Consider the following 25,452-nt stretch of genomic DNA (forward strand, 5'->3'; position numbering starts at 1 on the left):
AAGGGCTTTAAATTAATTTATTTTAAAAAAAGCATTTCTCCACTGAAGCAGAACAAACATCAATTTTTTTTCTTTTACTATTGTTTGGAACGTGTACAATCAGAAAACAGACTCGCCAGGTCGCCGGAACAGAGTAAAATAATCAAGCCGAAAAGGAAGGGGGGGGGTCTGCCAACACCACAACGTCAACACAGCCAGGAGGGACGAAGAAGAGGAGGAGGAGGAGGAAGGTGGGAGGAAAACGAAAAAAGAAGAAGAAGAAGGGAAATGAAAACACAAACATTTAATCAAGTGCAGGTCTGGTTTGGACAAAGCAGGTCTTTTTTCCTCTGTTCGATTTACAGTTAACAACGTCTCTGTTGTCGGATACATGCAAAGGTCAACATCTGGAACTACACATGGAGATTTCATATGCTTATATCGGTTATCTGTGCAAGTATTAAAATATGTAGGTATAACTAAGCAAATTTCATATGGATATGTGTCAGAACGAGGGGGGAAAAGAAACAAAAGGTTACGAAAACTATTACACTGTTTCACCGAACAGAAAAGGAAGTCCACATAAAAAAGTGAGATTTCTAACTTAGTCACCGAAATGTCATCGACCTCATCATTTTGTACGCTTCCTTTAATTAAATTACTTATCTAGATAAGTGAAAATACATAAAAAAAATCCTATGCTCCACATTTTGAACAACAAAATACTGCATATCTACGTACAGCTGCGATAAAGGAAGGTCAGTATTGTGAGAGGCTAGCTGCCAGAGTTTCAGGAATATTGGCTCCGAGTTGATCCCTTTCTGAATGACCGTTTATTTTTGTTGTTTTTTTATTTATTGAACCGTTGAATGCTCGTCACACTCGTCGCTCAGGTTGGTCCCTTCGTCCTGACGGGTCCGGGGGAGGATGCGTTCTGCTGGCTGCCGGAGTCTCCCATCTGCTCTGAGGTAGATGTGACAGAAAGGTGGCGTCCAGCCCGAGCGGAGTCTCCCCGCCGGACCTCTTGAGGTCAAAGGTCAGCTCTTAAGGATTAATTGTTGTTAAGGCTTCCTGTGGTCTTGGTTTAGTCCAACACTCTCCTGTTTCAGTGGCTCACAGGGGACACCTTCGAGTTCGTCTTTGTCCCATTTATTTTGTTCTCAACCCACATTCCAGTCTTTAAAGGGGTGGACTTTTTTTTTTTTCCTTTTGATGCTCGAGAACAGAAACTGAAAAAGAAAAGAATCCTCTCCGTTTGGCACCTCAGGAGTCAGTGGTAGAAGGAGGAGAAACAAAACGAACGACAGGGACGAGAGAGAGAAACCGTGGAGGGAGGAGAATGTGGTGGTGGTGGTGGAGGAAGGGAGGGGGGTCGTGTGGTGTGTGGTGGTACAGACTAGTTGAGGTGGCTGCCCGGGTCATTAGCTGCCGACGAGTCAGAGTCCGCCCCGGCGGCGGCAGCCGGGGTCGAGGAGGCCGGGGCCGCCTCGTCTTCCGATTTGATGCGCTTGGCGTCCGGCTGTTCTCCGGCCAGCTGGTCTCCGTTCTGTCGTTTGGTGGGGAGGGAGGCCGAGGCCGAGGCGTGGGTCGCCAGCAGGTGGAGGGGGCTCGCCACGACCGGAGCTGCTGGACAGGAGGAAATAAGAGAGGAAGACGTGGCTTAATAGAGGAAATGAACAGGATAATCAGTGTTTTTATGTGAGCACTTGACATAAAACTTAAACTGGTCATGACGTGGTTTTATTTTATCACTGCTGCAGGTAGGATGATCACTGGCAATATATTTTTACACCAGTAGGGGCGAGGAGAATAACTGAAACAAATCAGACTGTCTGCACTGTTAGTTTTAGCCATTTATTGTTGGTAAAGCAAATAACACCGTTGATGCATGATGTAAAATTAACAGCAGCTGAGCAAACATCACTTTTAACAGAGGCAGTGAAGAAATGTTTAGAAAATCAATCAGAAGTGACTTCTACTCCTTTAAACTGACTTAACAACCACTGGTCCAGACTGAAGTTCTTTTTCATTCTACACGATAACATCATTTCAGGTACTAACATGACTTCAATGACTCGCTCTGGTTCACCATGGAAGTTTTGTTATGACTGGAAAAAAATTAAATCTCTGTCTGTGTTTGGCCATAATCAGTTTTCATTATTCTTCTATTCACTGGTTAAATTAATGTTTATTTCTAATTGATTGATCAACAAATGGATCACTGCAAACAGAGCAAAACAGGTGCAAAATTAACTTTTTTTGTCTGCCGGCCAAACGGATGATAAATGTTTGATCAACAAACAATTACAATCATATTATTTTATGTGCCGGATAAAGGTAAAAATTTCATTCTGTCCCAGATGTGTCTCAGGCAGCATATCTTTGTGTTCCAGGTGCTACTTTTACTGTCAACGGGACATCCTCAATTTTCGAGCATTGCCAAAATGTAGAAGCAGGAGTGTGGGAGTGCGGCGGCCTCAGCTGCTGCCAGGACAGGATGTAGTCCAGGCGCTATGAGACATGACCTCAAACAAACGGCAAAAGAAACTTTTCAGCTGTTCTAGTCTCATAAATGTGGCATTTATTACATATCAAAAGTCTTAAGAAATCCAACTGTTGGAAAGTATTGAAAAATACTTAATACTTATTTAATTTTCTTGCAATATTGTTGCAATGAAAACATGTTTTCTTTAAAAACTACCATTATTAACATTATTGCCAACATTTTTGTTAATTAGTGCCAATTTGCCAGTCACAAGTATTTGGAAAGCAATATAAAAGTGCTATTTTATGTGCTTTTTAAATAACTTTGTTTTAAATTGATGTTAATGCCAAGATTTATATAGATCAGTGGTAATTTGCCATGCACAAAAGTGGTACCAGGGTGTGATTAGGAAATCACCACTTGGATGTTTTTATGCTATAGAGGAGACTTTTATAAACCATAAACATTTGTCCGATTTTATGTTGTAATCTGAGTAAAGTTTACCTTCTTTCCCCTCACAAAATGTCGACAATAAACAAGGTGTTTATGGTTTGATCATATTCAGGCAATTTTGAAAACTTTGCCTTCATATCATTCCTCTAATCGTTCACCTAAAAATGCTTTGCTCAGCCTCTTTTTCAGCCTGCTTTATATCATATTAAACTGAACGTCTTTGGGATTTGGACAGACAAAACAAGAAATCACCTCTCTCTATACGATGAATCTAGAAAATTAGCTAGAGCTGATTTGATTCTTTGGGTTTTGGACTGCTTGTTGGACAAAAGAGGCGATCTGAAGACATCTCTTTAGGCTCTGAAACTATTTAAAAATCATAATGGGACAAACAGTAGCTAAATGGGAACATCTAATTAAAACCCCTGAAAATAAATACAGTGTGTGATGTTTCTTACCTGAGCTGGCGGGTCCCTGGATGGCAGTGGTGATGCTGTGGGTGCCGTTCTGTGTGATGGCCTTGATGGGCAGCTGGTGCTGACCCATGGGGGCCTGCTGCACTATGGTAACAGTCTGCAGGGGAGTGGCTGACTGGGTGCTCTGGATGATGCGACTGGAGCCGCCTATAGAGGTGATGGTGGGAACCGTCTCCACTTTGACTGATAAATAAATAAATCAGACAAATGAATCAGAGAGGGGGGACGGTCTCAATCTTCATATGTGGCACATGTGTGCAAATATTAGTAAATCATATCTGAAAAAAAAAACGGCCCTGTCATGTGACTCAAATTCAAAACTGAAAACGTTACTGAAAGCTTTTCCACATCCTTCCCCCCTTTTTTATCATTACTCTCGTCTCATTTTCATTACAGTGGTACAGTTCATTATGTGCAGGCTGTTCTGTTTCTAGGGTTGTTTCAATTACTGTTGGGTTGTTCGCAAAAGTTTCATTCATAGGAACGACACTCTTGTAAACGAACTGAAATGAATCACTTCCTGAAACGATCTGGTCACAGTCAGTTCAGCCGAGTTTTTAGTCAGGTGCAAACAAACGTGCATGATGCACGTTCAGTGATTTGTTCACTGAACCTACTGCACAGTGAATTAGGAGCTGTGAGTAGCACACAGATGCTGAGGAGCTGAAGTCCGCCTCTGTCCCTCTCCCTCCTTTATCAAGAAGGTGTAGGAAAATATGCATGCCATACATAGTATGTTAATATTCTGAGCTTTCAGTTTGCAAACAGTATCACATCCTGCTATAGGGGAAAAAACGCCCTGCCTTGTTTGCATTTCTCTGAACCAATCACAAATGTCTTGAGCGCAGCTACGCCCAGGATGCAGTGACGGTGCTGCTGCAGCATAGTGTCAGAGGGGAACTTCAGGAGGTGAGCTCTGGCATTAAAATGACTACATCACTGCCAAAGACAAGGCAACAGCTTTTAGCTTGTTTAGGTTTGTACTATTAGCATCCCAGGTGCTAATTTGCTGTTTTCTGCATGTAAGTTGCAGCACGGAGGTGGCTGTTGTTTCCCAGGGACTGACGCAGATAGCAGATGCTGCTTGAAACAAGCGATCAATGGCAGACTTATATCCAAGCGTGCACCCTGTGAGTTCGAGTAGCATCCAACTAAATTCTCAGCTCACTCTTCACAAATGATGGTTCGTACTTCACTAGTCAGCAAGTTGAGTCAGAGCTCTGGTCAAACACTGAACGATTCAGTGAATGAACTGATTCTTTGGATTCTGTGCACTGAAAGGAACTGCTTTACAGATTAGTTATTTGTTTATACTAATAAAGCAACTTTCATAATAACTAGCAAAACGTACCAGTGGAAAAGCCACAATATAACATCAGAGCTATCATACCAAAATAATACTTTATCAATACTTGAGGAGACTGATCAAGCATTTGATGGCACTGAGGATAAAGACACTCCCCTCTCGTCTCACCTTTGACCTCTGTGTGCTCTCCATTCTCCTGCAGCTCACTCTTGTTGATGATGGTAGCTGGCTGGGCGATGACGGCGGTGGCGGGGCTGAGGGACCCCGCCGGGATCTGCTGCAGGACGTGGACCGTCTGGACAGCGGGTTGGGAGGTGCTGGTGCTCACTGGGGAGGCCATGGTGTAGGTCACTGGCTTGATGGTTTGAGGTAACGGACGCTGGACTGCTATGAGTACCGGCTGGTTGTTAACAGGCGAGCCTGGAAACAGAAGTGCAATATTTACACACAGGAATCGCCCGAGGTTTATTTGTTATTAAGCAGAATAAACAAACCAGGGAGCTGTCTGTATTTACATTCATGGTAGATAATGTCATTTGTTTGAGGTTGTTTCCAAGTCAGTAGTCAAACATGTCAAAACCATTGGCAGAAGAGGAAGAAGTGGACAGATTCTGGATCTGAAAAGTGAAGCCAATGCAGAAGTGCCTTGCACTTGCAGCCTTTTTAAAAGCCAGCAGGGGGCGCCTCCAGTGGCTGCAAAAAGAAGTCAGACTGTATTGAGTCTTATATGAAAATGACCCAACTTCTCACTTCATGCACAACCTCAGTAAACAGTTTTCTAATGAGTTTATGGTCTCAATCTCTTTTTCTTCTTCTTTTCGTCTTCTTTGATACAGCATGTTATTCATTTTGTACATTATGGTCCCATTTAGAGCAAAATGCACAATGAAGCAGGGTATACTTTATGGGGGGGCTACCATGTGACTGACAGGTCATTCTTAGACTGTCCTGGGCACAGGGCTCAGGAAACTCTGATCACACTGTCAAACTAGACCGCATCAATCAAATATGGCAAATACTTCTCACTTAAAATGTTTTTAGAAACATAATTAAGCGTGCCGTTCGGCTGTAAAACAAGAACGACGGTGACCCAGCAGCCAGGTCATGTCTAGAAGGGAGTCCAAGACTTGGGAAACTCTTGCAAGATCTGTATGCACTGTTTCTTCATTGTATGGTCGTAGAACAATATCACAATATTTCAGGGTATTCTTGTGATAAAAACATTCTTGACAATATGACAAAATACTGAAAGTACCCAACCAGTTGCTTCTGCTTGAGATGGTGAAATTAGTTTGTTTTATTGCTCCGTCTGTTGTCACAGTCTTCTTGCACTTTTTAGATATTACTGTGGTTTATTGTGCATCTTATCTTTTGTAACCAAACTGCCACCGACACGACTCTCTCCTCTAGAGCTGGTAGCAATGTTACTTCTACTTTCAGCCAAACTTGTTGTTGCAAAGTGTGACAGTATGACATTATTCTGTCAACAAGTCGTAATATTGCCATTGTTGCAAAAGGAATTTTTGACATCATCAAAAACTACGACATTATATTGGGAATTACATGACATGGCACACCCCGAGAACACAAAAAAGATCGCAACCTCGCAGGTCACCATTATTTCCTGCTGAATGGACACGCCAGGACCGAGCACCACCCAAGTCACAGGATGTCACCTACCACCTTTACGCTCTCGTCAGTACTGTGCATGCTCTGGTTGCAAAAAACCAAGATGGCAGCCCCCATAATGGCAAACTCGAGGCTTCAAAATGGTAGTCCACAAACCAGTGTGTGACGTCGCGGTGGCTCTGATCACTAATATACTGTCAAAGGCCAAAATAAGCTGTTCATGTGCAGCACTGCTGTTCAGAAACTGGCAAAGAACCAGGCGGATTTAACAAGATCTGTACTTATTTTAACTGGAGACAAAGTGTTTCAACACAGGATGTGAGTGGCAATAAAACTTAACAACCTTGTCACAGTTTTACAGCGAAATTTGCTCATTTGATTTTGTTCTCGAATATTTCATCAGCAAAAGAAAGACGACTTTGAAAGAGTTCAGGTGAACGGAGATAATGTGAGTGATGGCGCCTCTTGAAGAAAAGCTTATCAACTTGACAATGAGACATGAGAACATGGAGAACATGTTGTGGCAGAGACTTGAGGACCAAAGCCAGAATCAGCATCTACAGAAGCTCCAGTAAAAACCAGAAACACTTTAAACCGCTGTCTGAGAGAGAGAAACAGACAATCAGACAACACACAGAGGGACGGGGGAGAGTCTCATACCTGGTGTGTTTTGTGCAAAGCGTGCTTCCTGGATGACTGCCAGTTTGGGCTGGACCGCCGTGGTGGAGGTCGGGGCAGGAGCCGAGGAGGTCTCCAGCTCCAGGGGAACAGGGGAGCCCTCTCGTGAGAGGCTGTCGGGGGTCTGGACGCCGCTGGAGTGAGCGGAGAGAACCCCCGAGTGATTGGGAGACGCCGGGGCACTCCTGAGGGTCAGACAGACAAAATCAGGTTCATGCTCATGTGTCGATGTTGGTATTCAGACTGATGATCGCAGTATGGGGAGCAGTTTTTAAATTAACTGCTACATTAGTTCTGTCCTATTAAATTTACATTAAAGGACACATCAAAATGCAAAAATATGCAAAAAGACAGAAACTATAGGACCATGAGTCATTGGTTCAGACAGGATATCTCATTTATCTATCTTAAACAAAAACCTGATAAGAAATAAAGCTAAAAAATAATCTGTGTTGATGAATCAAAGCAGGGCAGTGTGACAGTGGTGTGAAAGCAGACCTGGAGGAGAGGGGTCCGTGTGGGGTCCTGAAGCAGGGGACGCCCCGGGGCCTTCGTTTCCTGAAGGCCTGCTCGATGAGCTTGCTCTCTGAGGACGGGTCTATCCTCCAGAACGAACCTTTGCCCGGCTCCTCCTGCGACCTCGCCACTTTGATGAAATAACGGTTCAACGACAGATTGTGACGAATTGAGTTCTGCAGCAGAGAGGGAGAAAAGTTTATCATTACAGAGCTGCAGAGGCTCTGCAGCAGGTCTGTTATATTTCTACCATCGGGTTCCAAGTCCTCCGACGGACCACCACGAGTCCAGAGCTCACCTGCCAGCCCTTGTCTGCAGTCCTGTAGTAGGGGTAGTTCTTTGTAATGTGATTGTAGATTCCATTTAATGTGAGCTGCTTGTCCGTCGCCAGTGTTATGGCCTGGACTATCAGCTGTGCATAGGAGTATGGAGGTTTAGAGTCGTCCTGCGGAGCAGAGGAGAAATGCACATTTATGAGTCACTCTAGAAACACCACGGAGTCCAGACGCCCAGAAAACACCCTGTCCTGGTGACAACTTCAGCTGTCAAATAAGTAATTCAGCACTTAAAACTGCCTGAGAAAAGATATTCACAGACGATACAGCCTAAATCACAGAAGTTATTCTCACTAATGATTAATCTGATCATTATCTCTGCCAGGTGTAAGCCTGGTGAGGACGTTTGCTTGTATGTGTGTGTCTATACTCACAAAATTATTGTCTTTATTTTGCCATCTCATATCAACCCTAAACCACTGGGTTTTACTTGCCAAATGACACTTGCTGTATGCAAAGTTGCTAATATCAGGCACAGTCATGGGTCAATGTTAAAATCAGCGCTGAGAAAAAGTTATTTTAGAGCTGCAATGATTAATCGATTATTAAATCGACTATTTTGATAACAGTTGACGGTTTCTTTACTTCTGTCATTTGAGGATGTCATCGTTGGCTTTGGGGAACACTAATCGACATTTCTGAATATTTTCTCCCCTTTTATGAATTGATTAATGGAGAAAAATTGACTGATGATAAAAAAAATAATCCATACATGAAAGAATTTGAATTGACAAGATTGTGACAGGCTTAATTAACCGATTAATATGGAAAATAACAGATTAATCAACAATGAAAATAATCTGTAGTTGCAGCCCTAGTTTATCATTTTAGATGACAAATAATTTTATTAAAGTTTGTTGTCTGTAACTTCCTGTAAATCTGTACAAGTGGGCCCCGAGCAAAGCAAGTTGAGTATCCCTGGTGTAGCTGAAACACCAGATTAAGTTGAAAATTAGACATCAACTTTACAACAAGCTGTTACAAGCAATCATTTTCCAGACTTTCAGGACTTTGGACAAACACTGACTGTATTAGAGGGCAGAGAAAAAGTGAAGTAAGTGAAGAATGTTGAAGAGAATCACAAACTAAAGGTCAGCTGTGAAAGACTTCCCCCGACAGAGTGACTGGACCTCAGTCTGGCTCTCACCTTGGGACTGTCCCCTCCGGAGGCGTCTTTGTCGTTCTCAGGCTGGGAGTTGTCATTTATAAGTTGCAGCTCTGCAGAGCTGACCATGCGACCGCCCATCCTGTAGCCTGACGAGCCTGCGCCTCGCGGGCTGGAGGGGCACGAGTTAGCAGCACTGCAGGAGAACACAACAACATGTCTGTCAGCTGCCAAGAAACTCACTGTAAAGATCATTTACACCAAGTCAAATATAAACAACCAACAATAGGTTTGGATTAAGTGCTTAAAATATAACTAGCCCGCCGTGTCCCAGAAGGGCCACAGTTATGTTCTCTGGCTCGGCTCATCCGCAGTCTGTGCTGCAGTGGCACGCTTTTGGCCGACTTCTATGCTAATGGCCCAACCTCCCAGATTGTCTGGAAACACTGCAGTCACTTTAGGAGCCACTATCAGGCCTAAAGCAACAATGCATTCAAACCTTAATCAAGTCTAATTATCCAGTTAATAGCCTGAATAACCAGGGGATGAATGTAAAGGACAATTTCCATATTTAATGTGCATTTAATGTGCATTTCAGCACTCAGGGGACTGCAGATATGGTGGTAAACCAAACACAGAGGCAGAAGCTCAGGATTCAGGAACACGTGCTGCACCTGCTGCCCCTTTCATTGGACCGACTGTTTATTTGCCAGCAGTAAATACATTATATCATATAACCTACAAATGAGCTTCTTATGACAGAAGAAGCCTGTTTGGTTTTCAGCCATCTGGCTGAGATCAGGGGTTGAGAGGATCTAAGAGTCTGAGATGGAGCTGCCCTCCTCTCTGAGCCCTGCAGTCGCTGAACTAAGCCTAAGCTGATCACCGTATAGTGGTCATGTCAAGGTCAGCTGACACGCCAAGGTCAGCGTGGGGGGTTTGAGAGTAACTTCTTGCCACCACGCATTGATATAGAAACAAAAATTCAGAAAATTGTGCTTTTACAGAACTGATGGAAAGATGTTCTAATTTCCTCTGAAACCAAAACAACCCGACTTACAAAATTTGTTTTATTGACAACTTTGTCCTGGACTTATTTCATCATTGTCACATGAAGACGGCAATCAATGTCTGATGTTAATACATGCTAGAAAATATGACCTAAAAAGTATAAAAAGTTTTAAAGGTTTTAAAAAGTACAACATGTTGACACTTTTTAAAAAAATTGAACTAAGGCTGGAAATATACTTGCTTTTAACTACGCATTCGCACCCCTACGCATCCCTGTGCTTCATAGCTGCCTGCGTCTATTTGGAGCGATGGTTGTGTGCGTCCTCAGAAATCTACACTATGCATACGCGAATACAAACGCATGGTTAAACAGCAAGTATATCTCTGGCCTAAGAAGTTAGGTTAAAGTGATCTCATGGGGTGGCACATAAACAGCACGCCACTTTTAAGGACGTGTTGTAATTTCTTTGTGTGTAAATTGACGCTCTTTTGTCCAGCACATTTTATTTTAGAGGACTCAGCTGTCAATCATGACATGAAATCCCCCTTAAATAGCATCAAAGAACTAATTAAATCTAAGCTTATCATTAAAATGAACACTTGATGATTAATAAGCCGTTTGCACAGGGGCAAATAAAAATTAACTTTGGGCAGGTAGATTTCTGTCCCGCAAAAACATTAACGCTGAGCCCAGAATGAGGGGAGAAAAAAAGCTAGCAATGAACACGAAGGTCTGTATCTAGAGCCAGTGTTTGTATGGTTTGTCTGTTCTGGGACACTGTAGAAAAATGGCGATGCAACATGGTGGCCTCCATGGAAGAGAACCTGCGTCTACTGTAGACATAAAGGGCTTGTTTTAAGGTAACGAAAAAACAACAACTCTTATTTTCAGGTGATTATACATGAATGAAAAAATAGTTATGAACATCATCGTCCTTTTCTCCCATTTTGCGTCCATAGTTACCCCTAAATCTTACACACCGGACCTTAAAAACATTGGCTTGTTATTTATACGCCATTTGGTGAAACCAGGCGCTTTAGGTCACTGATCAAATTTAATTCTGATCTTCAAACTAGCCTCAAACCAGAGAAATTACTGTACGCTAAATGCTAATTCAACTTTGCTAAAGGACCTACAACCGTCTGTGAGTTTAAACTAATTTGTTGAGTGAAATCATCTGAGTTGCAGGTGAATTGACAGTCACATGAAGAAAAGTCACCGACTGCCTGTTTCGAGTCTGTGAATACATAATGATTTGCAGTATTGAGTACCTAATGGTGCCAGTAGGCGATGGCAGGGGGCTCATTAGGTGAGCGATGTTGTCTGGAATGTTGATGGTCAGGGGGGAGATCTGGGGCTGTACTGGTTTCACTGGGGACTCTGGAGCTTCGCGCTTCATTTTCTTCCCACTGGACAGGGCTGTGAATGTGATCTTGATGTTTGTGCTGGGAAACCTGAAAGTGCACCTGCAATAGAAAAACAGACACAAGATTTAAAAAGCTTTCCTTTTTTAAACAGGCGCACTCATTGAACTCAAATCAGCGAGCGCTTGATAACATCGCATAAACCTCAGCTGTGGTGGAGCCGTTTGCTGATTCTCTGGCTGACTTTAATTAGCTGAGAGAGACAACGTGTAAGTTAATTAAATTTGAATACTGATGCTTGATGAAGCTGCCTCCTTCCTCCAAGTCTTTGCTGGAAGCAGCAAACACCGGAGGATTTATTAGATAGCAGTGCTTTAGTGCGCTGCAGAGGACTGGAGCTGCTCTGGTGTGGCTCATCTGGGGGAGTGGTGGCCTCAATGGAGGACAGGCCTAAATTAAGCAGAGTGGTAAATATAAAAGACATGCTCACAGCGCAGTAGCCTCAGCACTATCTCGACAATTAGAAAGCAAAATGCATTTCTTTTCTGGGGTTACTGGTGCTTAAAAAAGCGCTACTTGATACACAACAAACATGCAATAATTCTAATCAATTATCAAATGTGAAATAATACATTTTGATGACATCCAGCTCTCAAATGTGATGATTTGCTGTTTTTCTGTTTTCTGTTTGTATGTTAAGTATCTTTGGGTTTAGGACCAGAGCTGCAACCATTACATCAATTATTAAATTAACTGCTGACTATTTTGATAATTTATTAATTTGATTTCTTTTTCTTTGGGGGGAAAAAGGGCAAAATACTCTGATTGCAGTTTCTTAAATGTGGACATTTTCTGGTTTCTTTTAGGGCTGAACAATTAATTGAAATTTTATCAAGATCACAATATGGACTACAGCAATTTTCAAACCGCAGGAGGCGCAATCTGTGTGTTAAATGCAGAATGTGTGTCAAACTACCATTTTAAATTAGATATTGTCATACTGCAGAAATGTCCTGGCCTTCCCATCAAACCATACTGAAACTGCAAAATCAGTCAAAATAATAGCAATTAGATATTTTTTCAAAACCTTTCAGCCCTAGTTTCTTTCCTCCTCTGACAGTAACTGAATATCATTGAGTTGTCGTCATCTTGGGCTTTGGGAAACAATGATTGTTGATTATTTTCTCAGTTAATCTATTATTTATTTGGTCCACAAAATGTCTGGAAATGATGAAAACTGTCAGATTACGCAACAATGAAAATAATCTTCACTTGCAGCCCCATTCTGGACTGTTGGTTGAACAAAACAAACAATATAAAGGTGTGACAGTGGGTTTTAAGAAACAAAATTGGGCATTTTTGCTCTTTTGTCACACTTTCAAGATTAAATGATTCGTAAAAACATAGTGGATGATTGACTTTTTTTTGTCTCCTGTGTCAAAACACTTATTTCAGTTTTACCAAACATCCTCTGAACCTCTCCTACATTCGCCACAGTGACTTCCGACACACTGCAGAGAACAGGGACTTGTTCCATTTTCCCTTAAACGCAACACAATCCAACAAGAAGTCTTAATCTTATATGATTTGGTTTGACATGTTTCATTAAAAGATTAATTTATAGGCTAAAAATTAGTAAGAGTAATATACTTTTAGCCAATGTGGATGAGAAACAGGTCTTTTACGTTAATAATGGTCTTAAAAAGTCTTGAATTTGACTAGCTGAAACCTGCAGAAACCCTGTTAGAGCAGCTTCTGAGGGAGTGGTGGCCTCAATAGAGGACAGGCCTAAATTAGGTGGGGTGGTAAATAGAAAAGACATGCTTACAGCACAGTAGCCTCAGCACTCTATCATAAACATGCCTCAATAGACAGAAAACGTGCCTCAAATGGCAAAATGCATTTATTTTTTAGGATTACTGCTGCTTAAAAATGCACTGGTTGATTTATCTGTTGATATATTTTGACAGAAAACAAACCAGCAATAATTCTAGTGATGTATTATGTATAAAGTGGTAAATACTGACAACCTCCAGCTTCTGAAATGTGAGGATTGTTTTTCTGCCTGTATATTAAATACATTAAGGTTTGGACTGTTGGTCGGACAAAACAAGCAACAAGAAGACGTGACACTGGGCTCCAAGAAACCGGATTGGATGTTTGTTGCCATTTTCTGTCATTTTCTAGCTGCAACAATTAATCTGGTTTTCCGACTTATTGGTTTGAGGTTTTTTTTTAAGAAAAAAAGAGAAAATTTCTGATTTCAGCTTCATAAACATGAATATTTTCTTTTTTCTTTAGTCCTTTATGACACTAAACTGAATATCTTTAGGGTTGTGGACAAAACAAAACACTTGCAAAAGTCATCTTGGGTTTTGGGAAACACCGATCAACATTCTTCATCATTTTCTGACATTTTATGGAACAAACAACTGATCGATCAATCAAGAAAATAATCAAGATTAATCGATAATGAAAATAATCTTTAGTTGAAGCCCTATTAATTAATAATCAAAACAATCAGACTGTTTTCTCAGCCACCTGTACCAAAACACTTATTTTACTAAACATCCTGTGAACCTTTCCTACATTTTCCACAATGACTTTCAGCACACTGCAGAAAACAGACGTGTTTCATGTTCCCTTTAAAGCAACACGTTGTTGTTGTATTGACCTGTGGCCCAATGAGGCCGCTTTAAACACAATCTGGTGCCTCTGCATCTAGGACAGACCTCTTGCTTGTCCTGCTGCCAGTGTAAACTGTGTTATTGTTGTTCACCTCATACCATGACACCAGACCATCTGATATCTGACGTGAGGAAGTGTTTTGGATTCAACACCGCAGGTGGAAAGATCATCGATAAAGGTGCCCAAACGGAAATATGAAAAACAACTTCCATCAGTCAAGGTCAGGCTGATAAAAGCTTAAAATAGTATCTGCATATATGTCGGCTGATAAATAACAAGACAAGCGTGTAAAACGTCCCACACAATACTTATCTGGGTTAAAATTGCGAAAAGTAAAAGAAAAAACAAAAGTAAGGGATTCTTATTGGAACACTTGTTATGTGTGCATGTTAAAAATCAAAACTCTCAAACATTTGTTAGCCTGCAAAAGTCACATTTTATCTTATCACTCACTGAGGCAGCAGAGGCAACACAAATGAATCAAACCACATCAATTCTGCGGCGTAATGTGGGGTTAGACTCTGTGGGCTGCTTCTGAATTCATTTGAATGAATTACGCGTTAGTTCTTATTCATTCAAACTTGATATTTTGAAAAGGCAACAGCCCTGTCTTGTACAGTTACAGATGATCGTGACACATATGGAATGCCATTTAAGTCAACACTAAAAACATATGCCTATGAAATAAATGAAGAAATACATAAACAAAAGTCCATTTAAATAAATGTCAGTATAATTTAATAAATACAGAAATTGCTTTTTATTTAAAAGCAAACTACAAAGGATTTTCCGACCAAACATGCAGTGAAAATGCTTCTGCAGAAACCCTGCACTCTGCTCATATATTATTATTTTGTTGTGCTCAAGATCCTTTAGCAACCCAAGAAATCAGTGTTGTACATCTGAGAGTGTGACTCAACAATCAGCAACAATCCCGAGCATTTTTTATTTCCGTCTGTTATATTCACATGAACGGGATGTGGTTACCTCAAAGATCAAGATCAGTAAAAGCAGTAAAATCAAAACAGACGGCCTCAAAGACCAGGCCAGTGTGACAACAGGGATTACAGTACCGAGGTGGTTTTCTTGCCAAGTTTGGCTCCTGGTACCCCAGCCAGTTGACTAAAATGGCACTCCATACACTGAGGGGTGTCATGAACACCTATACACTTTTACGGGCCGCTGCCTTTTATTGTTGCATTCTAAGGGGTATAAAAACTAATCATCATCATCATCAGTGACGTTTTAAATGACTGAATCTTTATCATGAGGGGTCCAAGGGGTCCTTTTGTATTTGTCTGGATTGTTTTTCTAAAACAACCTCAGAAACCATTACAGCTACAGTTTCCGCATTCGGCAGACAGGTTGGAAATCAAACCCACTACTCAGACATTTTAAAAAAAGGCAAGAAGGTGGTGCCATAACACAAACGTTGTTGCGACATATAACTTCTAAACCACGTCTCAGAAACAAAATTATTTTCCCAGATTTTCCAGATGAATCTATCCATATAAGCTACACCCAGATTGGCCTAAGTAATTGCAACCAAACATGTGCATGTTCAGGTGCTGCGTCCACACCCTGCTGCACAGAACGGTTTATATCTAATAACCTGCTGCATGGATTCGTACAGAAATCTGTTTGCAGGATGACGGGTCATAACTTGGTCGATACATGAATTTTGGTAATGAGTGATAAAAATTGTCATGGTTTATTACAACAAATCTAAATTTCTAGACATTTCACAATCCAAACTTCAAAAAAGAATCACTGGCAAGATGCCTATCAACCTATATTTTGCTAAATATTTGTAATCAATTAAAATCTATATGTTGATAAGTGTGCATTCAGTGCTACCAAACTGACACAGACATTCTCTGGATGGAAGATAAAGTGCTCTGAATGGTGTTTAGATTAATCAAACAGTGAGTCTGCAATGATATTCAATATCTTGATGGAACTTGTACTATACACACATTTTGCTCAAAGTAGGGGTGTTGATGAGTTATCAATTAATTGCCATTTGGAATTGAACTACATTAACTGACAATTTATGTTTTGTGTACTATTTCTTCAGAACTTGGTTTGTGCTTCATGAATGAATAATAACTAATCAAATATGAACTTTTTCAACTATCCTACATGTACAAAATGTGTAACCCTCACTCAGTGTAAGAACAAATGTCTAACATTTGCGTCCAAACGTGATGTTTTTCAAACCAAAACTTTGACCGTTGCAAGCATTTTTGCACAGTTTATAGTTTTGCACATCTGATGTCATCGCCTCGACTTGTGAGAAGGTGTGTGCAAAGCTGCGTCTCCAGAGTGGCTCAGTCAATGAGTCACCTTCTCTGGGGATACAATCGTCCAGGGTTCAAATTCCCACGCTGCCGTGGCCAATTTACCAACAATATGACAATTCATGCATGTCGTGTGTTTTCGAGTGCTTCTTGAGAATCACATCAGAAACAAACAGCCAAATGCTCGCAGTGTGCTCGGACCCGGTCACTGCTGCTTGTGGCCACATTTGTTTCTCCATTTGAAATGCAGCGTGATTGAAGAACTACAACAACCAACAAAATGGACTCAGGAATGCAAGGCTGCTGCCAACAGAAACTGAGCAAGTTTTAAGGTTGCTTCCCTGTAGTTAAAATATTTTGGATTTGATTGTAACAGACTCATCACTGGAAGACTGTAGACTTTATCTGACGGATGAAGGGAAACTGTCGGGGGAAATCTTCAACGTTCACAGATATCGGTGCATAGAAGGAACTCCTCTAAACCAGTTAGGCTGCCCGACACCCTGGAGACAGAGCAGGCACACATTGGTTTTCATTTAGTTAAAGAGTGCCAGGCACTGCAGTTTTTTTTTTTTTCCTTCGCCGGGCCCTCGCAGAGCTGGCATCTGCTGAGAGAACTGGTTCCCCGACACCTACATCTCAAATTAGCTTTGCCACTCACAGGAGGAGACTGAAACACTTCCCGGAGCCAGACTGGTGAGGGGAGTCGCTTTCATTATGCATGTGCCCTCCAAACACCCTTTCAGGAAGGGTAGAGACTTCGCTGTGCATCTGAAAAAGTTGTGGAAGATCCTTAAAATAACATCAGAGCCTTTCTCAACATCTGGTGCCTTTGTATAACTGACAGAGTGGGGACAGTGATATCTAAATATATCAGTAAATAATAAAATATCAAAAACAATCCTGTTCCTTTATTCTCTTCTGTGGTTCACCGTGCTGTCAGCGAGCACTGCTGTATGTTAGCCACAACACAAACAAGCTCAGCTGTCAAATATTAGAGCTACTTTGATGAGGGAATATTGAACAATGAGGACTGTATACAGTACATCACATAGACAGTATTTGTTGGACTGTACATTATAGGACTATATATATTATGAGATTTTTAACAAGGATGACCAAGTTTTCCGCTAACTTTTTCAAGTCTAAGATATTCAAAGGTTTCCTCAAGTAAGAAGAGGTTGGAAGCCAACCAGATCATCTCATGTCATAATTATTGTACTGACGTCACGGTTTGGTCAGTGACCAGGATGCATGGCCATTTCAGAGATACTGAGATGTAAACAGAATTGATTATTATAATAATATTCAGTTCAGGCTAACTCATGACATCCAAACCACAGAAAAGTTCAGGAAAACCTGTGGAAGCTGCTAAAACTTACAGTGTAGGACCTGATCAGCAGGAAAGGGCGCAATATTTTGAGAAACTAAGGTTGATAGTTGTCGAAAATCTGCACGAGCTCACTTCTTCTTCTTGGAATAACAATGACAATTTTGCTCCCCATTTGCCATCACAACATCGTGAGCTACATTGTTCTGAAGATCTTAAACGTTGCAAAGGTTTCATGGTTTGTGGACGGTGAGAGGAGCTAAATATCAGATCATCAATTACATCTGTATAGTGAAAGCCAAGGAAGGTGATTAACTGATCTTTACATTTTGGAAATTTAACTAAATATCTAAGACTTTTAGGATTTTGAGTCTAATGGTCTACTTATAACTATTTGGCTGAAATGTTTATCTGTTGTAAACATATGTGTCTAAACAATTAAAACTTCCCTCTTCAACCAATCTATTAAAAAAGTCAGTTGATGAAAAACTAGTTTTATTTTTAGAAGCCTGTAACTGTGGGAAGTCCTGTACATGACGTGTGCACTCAGAGCTTCTGGACAGTTTCCACTCATGAAGTCATGAATACCTCAAGAGACGGGCGTTCGCATGCGCTCTTCTCTCGAACACGGTAAATGTGAGCCAGTTTGAAGGCAGCATATAATCAGGAACAGTGGCGAGTTCAAATACGACCGGTACCTCTAACATAACCAGCCTCGGGATTAACGACGCATGTGAAAACGCTCCACAAGCTTAAGGCATATCAGCCGGAAAACGGCCGATCACGAACTTTTTTTTTTGGTTTTGTTACAGCGGCTGTATAGCAGTGCAGTTTGACTGTTTGTAGTGGCTCCAAAGGCTGTGTGACTGTACTGCACACAAGCAACCATGAGGTGGGTGTTGGACTACATTACACACCTGCGGTTGTTGCTCTCAGCTGCAGGCACGGGAGTGTTTAGCCACAGATGTGTGGTACTAGTTTACTTGCAGAAATTTCTGCCAGAAATGATTACCAAGGTCCCTCAAAGTACTGAGACTTGGAGTTGTATTAGAGTATTGAAACAGATGTTTTGATATCATTTTACTAGTTAAAACCGGGGCTGCCATCAACCTCAACAAGTCTGAACAACATGTATTGGACTTGATCTATGTTTACATAGAGGCATCGGCATGTGAGGGGAAAATTCCTCAGGAAATCAAGGAAAGACTGAATGAGTAATTGATCTACAAATCATTTTAGGGTGACATGCTCATTTACGGTAATTACCACATGAAAGTGACTCCACCATAGCTGATAATTGGCTCAAGTTTTTTAATTAATGATTGTTTTTTGTAATAGGCAACTAGCAAGTATTAATCTCGATCTTGCAATCGCACATTTTTACTGAATATCAGCCAATCAGTCTGGGCTTCCCTAAAAAAAACAACACTTTTCTCAATACCTTGGATTGAGGTGTATATGCATGTTCTGTCAACCCCGTGTACATGATAGATTTATTCATCATTATACAACATAGGCTATACAGCAAAATTAAGATGTATTTTCCTTTCACTATACAGTGTTAAATTTACATACAGTAGATTTGTTGGTTTGTTATTTGAACTGATAAAAATAAGAGGAAGTTGGAGTTACTTAATGTTGTATTAAAACAAAAAGACCTTTTAAGAATGTTTCCAAATTTCGCTAAAATGAACAAAGTCTCCAGATAATGCCAGGAACTATCTGATAAAGACTAAGTAAACAAGATGGAATAGATATTTGATGAGAAATTGGATAAAAAACTTTTGATACTCTATGCTATGAACACATTTTGGTTGGTGTGAGGCCAAGACTAAACGTTTGTATATTACTGAGAAGAGGGTCAAACTCCTGATCATTCCCCACTACCATCGCAACAGGTTTTTAGTGGTTATAAATGCTCACTTATCAATTTTGATCAATTTTTCACCATCACTCAATTAATCTACTGGTTGTTGTTTCAATTAAGAATTTCATGTTACATGTGCCAAACGCACAGATTCGATTCACAGTGATGTAGAAACTCACATTTGAGAAGCTTTGACAAGCGAATGTCCAAGCGAATTGCTGGGCATTTTTGCATCCGAATGGACCAAACAATGACAAACTTGTTTGATGAAGAGGCTGAGTTTTGTTTGTTTTAGATGATGGTGCTGAAAAGATGACCACGCTTCAGTGCCAGTACAAAAATAATGCTTTTTTCCCTTCAGTACATAGTTATTGCCCAGATATTTATCTAAGTAGAGAAGAGTGAGACTCAATATAGTGAGAAAGTTCATTATGATTGACAATATCTGATCAAAGATTAAGTAAACAGGCCTTATCTTGCTATACAATCACAAAACCACTTAATTAATTATGCAACACATCACTTTTAATTCATAATTAGACATTTTTTAATTGTCTGAGTGAGACTTAGTGGTATGGAAAGTGTTGTTGAGTATCCTCTTCACAGCATGCATTCACAGCAGCCTGTTCTCTCAACCCTCTTTTTCTCCTGCATTAACAACGATCACCGATTTCCACAAACAAAAAAAATGCAGAGTTAGTTGCTATGCTGCTAAGCCGCAAGGATGGCAACAAACAAAGTGTGTTCGACTGAAAACTTTCACTTGATTTTCACCCCCACCCACGGTGCTAAAAAAAAAAAAAAAAGAATGTAAACAAAAGAGGACGGCAAGACAGGAAGAGCACCAACTTGAAGAGAATTTGCGGGTGTGGGAGAGGACAGAGAGGGGAGGGAGAAAGGGGAAGGGAAGGCCGTTCTTTTCATTTCAGTCTGTTTACATCACCAAAGAGGAATCCCTGGAATACAACCGAGCCGTCCTCTGGGCCACAGTTCTGCGAGTTCTCTCATGGTGTCAGTCTTAAGCTGAACCCGTCTTACTGTGGAAGGTGAGGGTCGTTTAAGTGTCCTCTCTAGCTAGAGGATTACATTAAAGCACACAAGTCCACGCACGTTAGTGTCTTACTTATGGAAGTGCATGTAGTAAAGGCTGCTGCTGATTAAAAGCTCTTTATTGGCACTCGGCCTGATCAATACCAGAACCTGAAACCACAGCTGCTCCTTCCTTCTTCCTTGTGGTGCCTACATAATGAAATGCACTGGTATATGTATGACGTGGCTTAGAGCACTACAGAAACTCATTTAGGTATGATCCCCAAAACACAAAAATATTCAGCTGTTGAAAGTATTTTCATGCCGAAATTGCATCGGGTCAAAACAAGCTTTTTCTTTGTTTGGTTAAAAAAAAAAGAAAAAAAGTGGTTTCACATTGAGGGATTGCACAATAGCTGTGAGCAGTGTGGGAAGTCTGGCCAGTGTTGGCAGAGGCCGGTATGTTTGTCTACATTACAAGTCACTTTAGTGGATAAACTGCAACCACTTTTCTGGCAAGCTCAAATCCCCCAAAAATCTGTCGGATCGAAATGTAAACAAACTGGTTTGTTTTATTTTTCAACCAGAGGTGATCTTCTCATTCTGGTTTGTAGTTTCAATGCTGTATGTGAAAGTAATGATTGTTTTCACTGTCAACATTGAACTCATACTAGTCAATATTTTGCACATTCCTGCACAAAATCATTTTCAGCTCTTATTGTCAATTTTCTATTAATGCTTCTCAGTTTGCATTTCTTGCCTTTTATTTTTTCCTACATTTTTGCACTTAATATGATCATTGTTATACACCAATATCACCCAAGCAAACTCCTTGTATGTGTAAACCTAGCTGGCAATAAACCCAAATCTGAATTAATCTAGGTCTGGGGCAAGTAATTATTTTCGTTATCAATTAATCTGTTGAATATTTTCTTGACTGATGAGTTGTTCAGTGTATAAAATGTCAGAAAAGAAAGGCAATCAGTGTTTTCCAGAGCCCAAGATGACGTCTGCAAATGACTTCTTGTCCACAACCCAAAAAATATTCAATCTACTCTCAGAGAGGAGTAAATAAACCAGAAAATATTCACATTTAAGGAGACGGAATCAGAATTTAATCAAATTTTCTTTAACCTACTTTTGTTTCATTTAACTGATTCATCTCTTACATTTCACAAAACAGTTAAAGTAATGTTTGCCTCTTGCCACATTGATGAAACTGTTACCCAACCAACAGGCGAAACCAAAAGGGAATTCAATGTACGACAACTTAAAAAAGAAAAGTTGCAAATTTTCACATTTGAGGAATTGCAAAGACTTTTTTGTTTGATGACTGACTTAAACAATGAAATATGCATCACAATGTTGTAGATTAGCTTACCTTTTACTGTAGCAGGTAAGTGATTATTTTCTAATCAAAGACATCAGCTTAATCACTTATCAAAATAGGTGACAATTAATTTCCTGTTGCAATTCATGGTTTCAGCACTACTACATATCTAATCCAAAGCAATTTATTACTAACCTGTTGTTTATCTGTAACTATCTGTATCTGCCACTCAAACATGGCGTACATCCAAACCAAGCAGCACATGTTTACTGGGAAACAGATTCCAAGATTTACAACCCACTGGTGCAGATCAGGGTTATAGATTCCTCTGTGTGATAAATGTTTGTTTAGGTAGCAGCACTTGTCACAACAACACATTTAAACAGTGGGAGGGTGTAGAAGCTTACTTCTAAAACCTACACCAAACTCTTTAGCAAAAACATATTATTTAATTTTAAAATAAATTATAATGCACCGATTGTTGTTCAGTGGTTAGTGTTGGTGAAATACACTGGTTAGCAGGACTTCGGCTGGTTTGAATGGAGGCCAAAGGTCCCACAGGCTCTGGTGTTGTGAGCCGGCAGGGCGGGGACGGACTGGTTTGTTTACGTTTAGGGGTCGAGAGGAGCTCCATTCACAACTACAGAGAAGCAGCAGCTAACTGCTAGCTAACATGTTTGCATGACAACATGGGTGCATGTTTACAGTATCACGACACATACATTTTCAACTTTAAAATGCCCACGTGACAGAAAAGACTACCACTGGTCAATATCAACAATAGCGTTCCCATGGCTATCAGCTAGCTTAGGTTTTTAGCTAAGTAGCTCCAGACACTGTGGTATGCGGCTAACCATAAGTTAACCATAGCAGGGAATGTGGAATAAGAGCAGGCGGCTAACTTACACTGTTGCTAACAAAAATGTCAACAAAGAAAATGGCATTGGGAACAGGATGCGGAGTTCTTGCTAACATGCTAAAACACGTGGTCCCCTCGACCCTGCTGGCCAACATAAACCCAGTGTTGTTAACTGTTAACTTTAGCCTGGCTGGCTACTAGCGCTAGCATCCACATGTTCACCAGGAGGAGAAACTTACATTCGTGGTAGCTGCAGAGGAGGGGCGCCCCGTCTGAGGAACACTCCGTCTACAAACACCCCGTTTTTACCGAGACACCTCAGGTAGAAATCTCCGCTGCCGGTGCCGTCGTCGCTGGCAGTGAATATCTCCAGATGCCTCCGCGAGATGAAGCTCGAGTGGCCCATGCTCACGTCCACGGAGCCCTGAGACGAGTTCCTGCCGATGGTCACCGAGCGCTTTTTCATCATGTATTCGAATTCACGGCCCTCGAGCCGGGCAACCGGCCCAGACGATCCGCTCACCACGGCCATGTTCGGGGGAAAGTCTCTAAACGCCAAATATTGGGACAAATAAAACACCGATGTACAGGCGCCCTATCGTGGCCTTTCAGAGGCGTGAAAATTGAGCAAATCTACAAGAGGGGCATCAAATTCAAAACAGGAATTTAGAGGGGAACATGCGAGGCCAGGGACAGCGGCTCCGACCCACCGCCGAGAGAAAGGGTAGCGGAGAGATCCAACCAAACGGGGCAGCGGGCGGATGTCAATTGATTGACAGCGCGCTCCGCCAATAAGAATCCTGGAAGCCGATGCAGCTCCGCGGCTGCGACCAATCACGCGTGAGAATTAATCCGAGGACACATTCAAGGTCGGTTGATGGGTAGCAATACGCGCAAGCAGTTTCTAGAGCGGAACTCTAAACCCGCTAAATATATCGCGAGATTTCTAAGCTTTGTTTTCCTTGTGTATGTTATACTTACATAGTTATGCTTTATAATATGACAACGCTGTAATTAAATTTTTAGTAGGTCTATAGATAATGGAAACTTAGTTATGGTTAGAGAAAAGTCTTTTATTTGGGTTAAAATGATAACTCTCGCGAGAGCCTTCGGCGGTCTGGGGTTACCTTCTAGAAACGACCATACGCGCATATGCTGCCCGGTGAGAGGTAAGAAGCGGTGAGGATGTTACCAACTACACAGGAAAGGAGTGGATCAACCAGTTTACACGTGCAATCTGTCACAATAATCACTACAGCGAAAGATGATCGACTATATATGATCATGCATCGATATCACCGACTCATCCTATATTCGGATCAAGAAACAACCACGTGTATTTGATCATTTTGCAGGATCCAGCTCCCTTCAGGCTCCACGTCGCAGCAGCGCAAAGACACAGTGCATGATGGGTCTTCCTCCTCCACTACAGAATCCATGCCTGGTTTATCACGTCGCCCCCTTTGCAGCAGCATCTTGTTACTTTGTAATGATGAGGTTAGATGCCTTTTAAATGATCATCGGTGCAGACTGTAATCATTGCAAACAAATCTCGTTGCCTTGACAGATACACAGACAGACCTGCCTCATGTGATCGTGCTGCGGCTGCAGGTTTGTAATCCTGTGCTGTCCTGTCTGTCTGCAGGCCTTGTTATCATCAGGGTGAGTGACCCTGCCATCTGTAGGCCACTTGTTTGTAAACACCGAGGGCCTGTCTGTGTGAGCGCGTGCGTGTGCACGCGCGAAGGCCTCTATCAGACGATAACACCTCTGACAAGGTGTGAAGTAATGATCAGGGGCGTTAACAGCATTTGGTTGAATGCAGCATGGAGAGAAAACCAGGATTAATTAACATCAGAGCCCATGTTGAAAACATAAAAATGTTCACAGAGACCAAACAAATACAGCATGCTGGAATCTGGATTAAATCATCTTCAAGGCAAAATATAATAGGAAAATAAATAATAAAAAGCCTTTGCATGCACAACATGGTCTTCCGCAATACAAATTGTTTCTATTCCTCTTTGTGGAGATGATACAAATGTGATATTTATTTATTTTTTATTTGCACACATATTAAATCACAAAAAAATCCAGATAATGAAAAAAAAAAGAAATGTATGAGGAGGTCAGGATGCCAGAGGCCTCCCCTGCCTTTAGGAAAAAAACAAACAATTGAAAACAATAATCCTAATAAGAATACAATCTAATAATCCCACAATTTCTGGAAAACAACAAGAACACATGCACAGAGCAGAAAAAACTAATCAATCAGTTAACAAAGATCCAGTTCCACAAAAAAGTTGGTACAGGATCATGTTTACCACTGTGATACCTCACCTTTTCTTTTAACACTCAGTCAGTGTTTGGGAACTGAGGACACAAATTGTTGATGTAACTGATTCTTGCTTGATGCACGACTTCAGCAGGAACACGTGCACAATGTGTCTCGGCATTGTCTCGCTGAAATAAGCAGGGACGTCTCTGAAAAGGACGTCATCTGGATGGCAGCATATGTCGCTACTAAACCTGTATGCACCTTTTAGTATTAATGGGGCAGTTACCCATGATGCCATGGCCACTAACACACCTCCATACCATCACAGATGCTGGCCTTGCAGATGCAGTGACAAACTGTGTTTACTGACAACGGTTTCCCAAAGTGTCCCAGAGGGGATGCAGTATCATCTGTATAATGATGTGGATTTTTA

At 41.1% G+C, this 25,452-nt stretch overlaps 1 protein-coding gene across 2 annotated transcripts; it reads right to left on the reverse strand.

Moving 5' to 3' along the window:
* foxk2b (forkhead box K2b) lies at window positions 1-23,484 on the reverse strand. 2 transcript variants are annotated; one of them, XM_084743770.1, is made up of 9 exons: window positions 22,981-23,484; window positions 11,246-11,440; window positions 9,005-9,158; window positions 7,821-7,967; window positions 7,505-7,698; window positions 6,989-7,191; window positions 4,868-5,119; window positions 3,376-3,576; window positions 1-1,602 (listed from the first exon to the last, which is right to left on the reverse strand). In XM_084743770.1, exons 1-9 carry the CDS (start codon window positions 23,271-23,273, stop codon window positions 1,376-1,378), a joined length of 1,866 nt encoding a protein of 621 aa, XP_084599896.1. In that variant the 5' UTR covers window positions 23,274-23,484; the 3' UTR covers window positions 1-1,375. The 2 variants fall into 2 exon arrangements, with proteins under 2 accessions (XP_084599896.1, XP_084599895.1); XM_084743769.1 differs by having other exon boundaries at window positions 1-1,605.
* Window positions 23,485-25,452: the final 1,968 nt, after the last annotated feature.

This window comes from Lutjanus erythropterus, chromosome 19 (assembly GCF_056507025.1).
Source record: "Lutjanus erythropterus isolate fLutEry1 chromosome 19, fLutEry1.hap2, whole genome shotgun sequence".
NCBI classification, from domain to species: Eukaryota; Metazoa; Chordata; class Actinopteri; order Lutjaniformes; family Lutjanidae; genus Lutjanus; species Lutjanus erythropterus.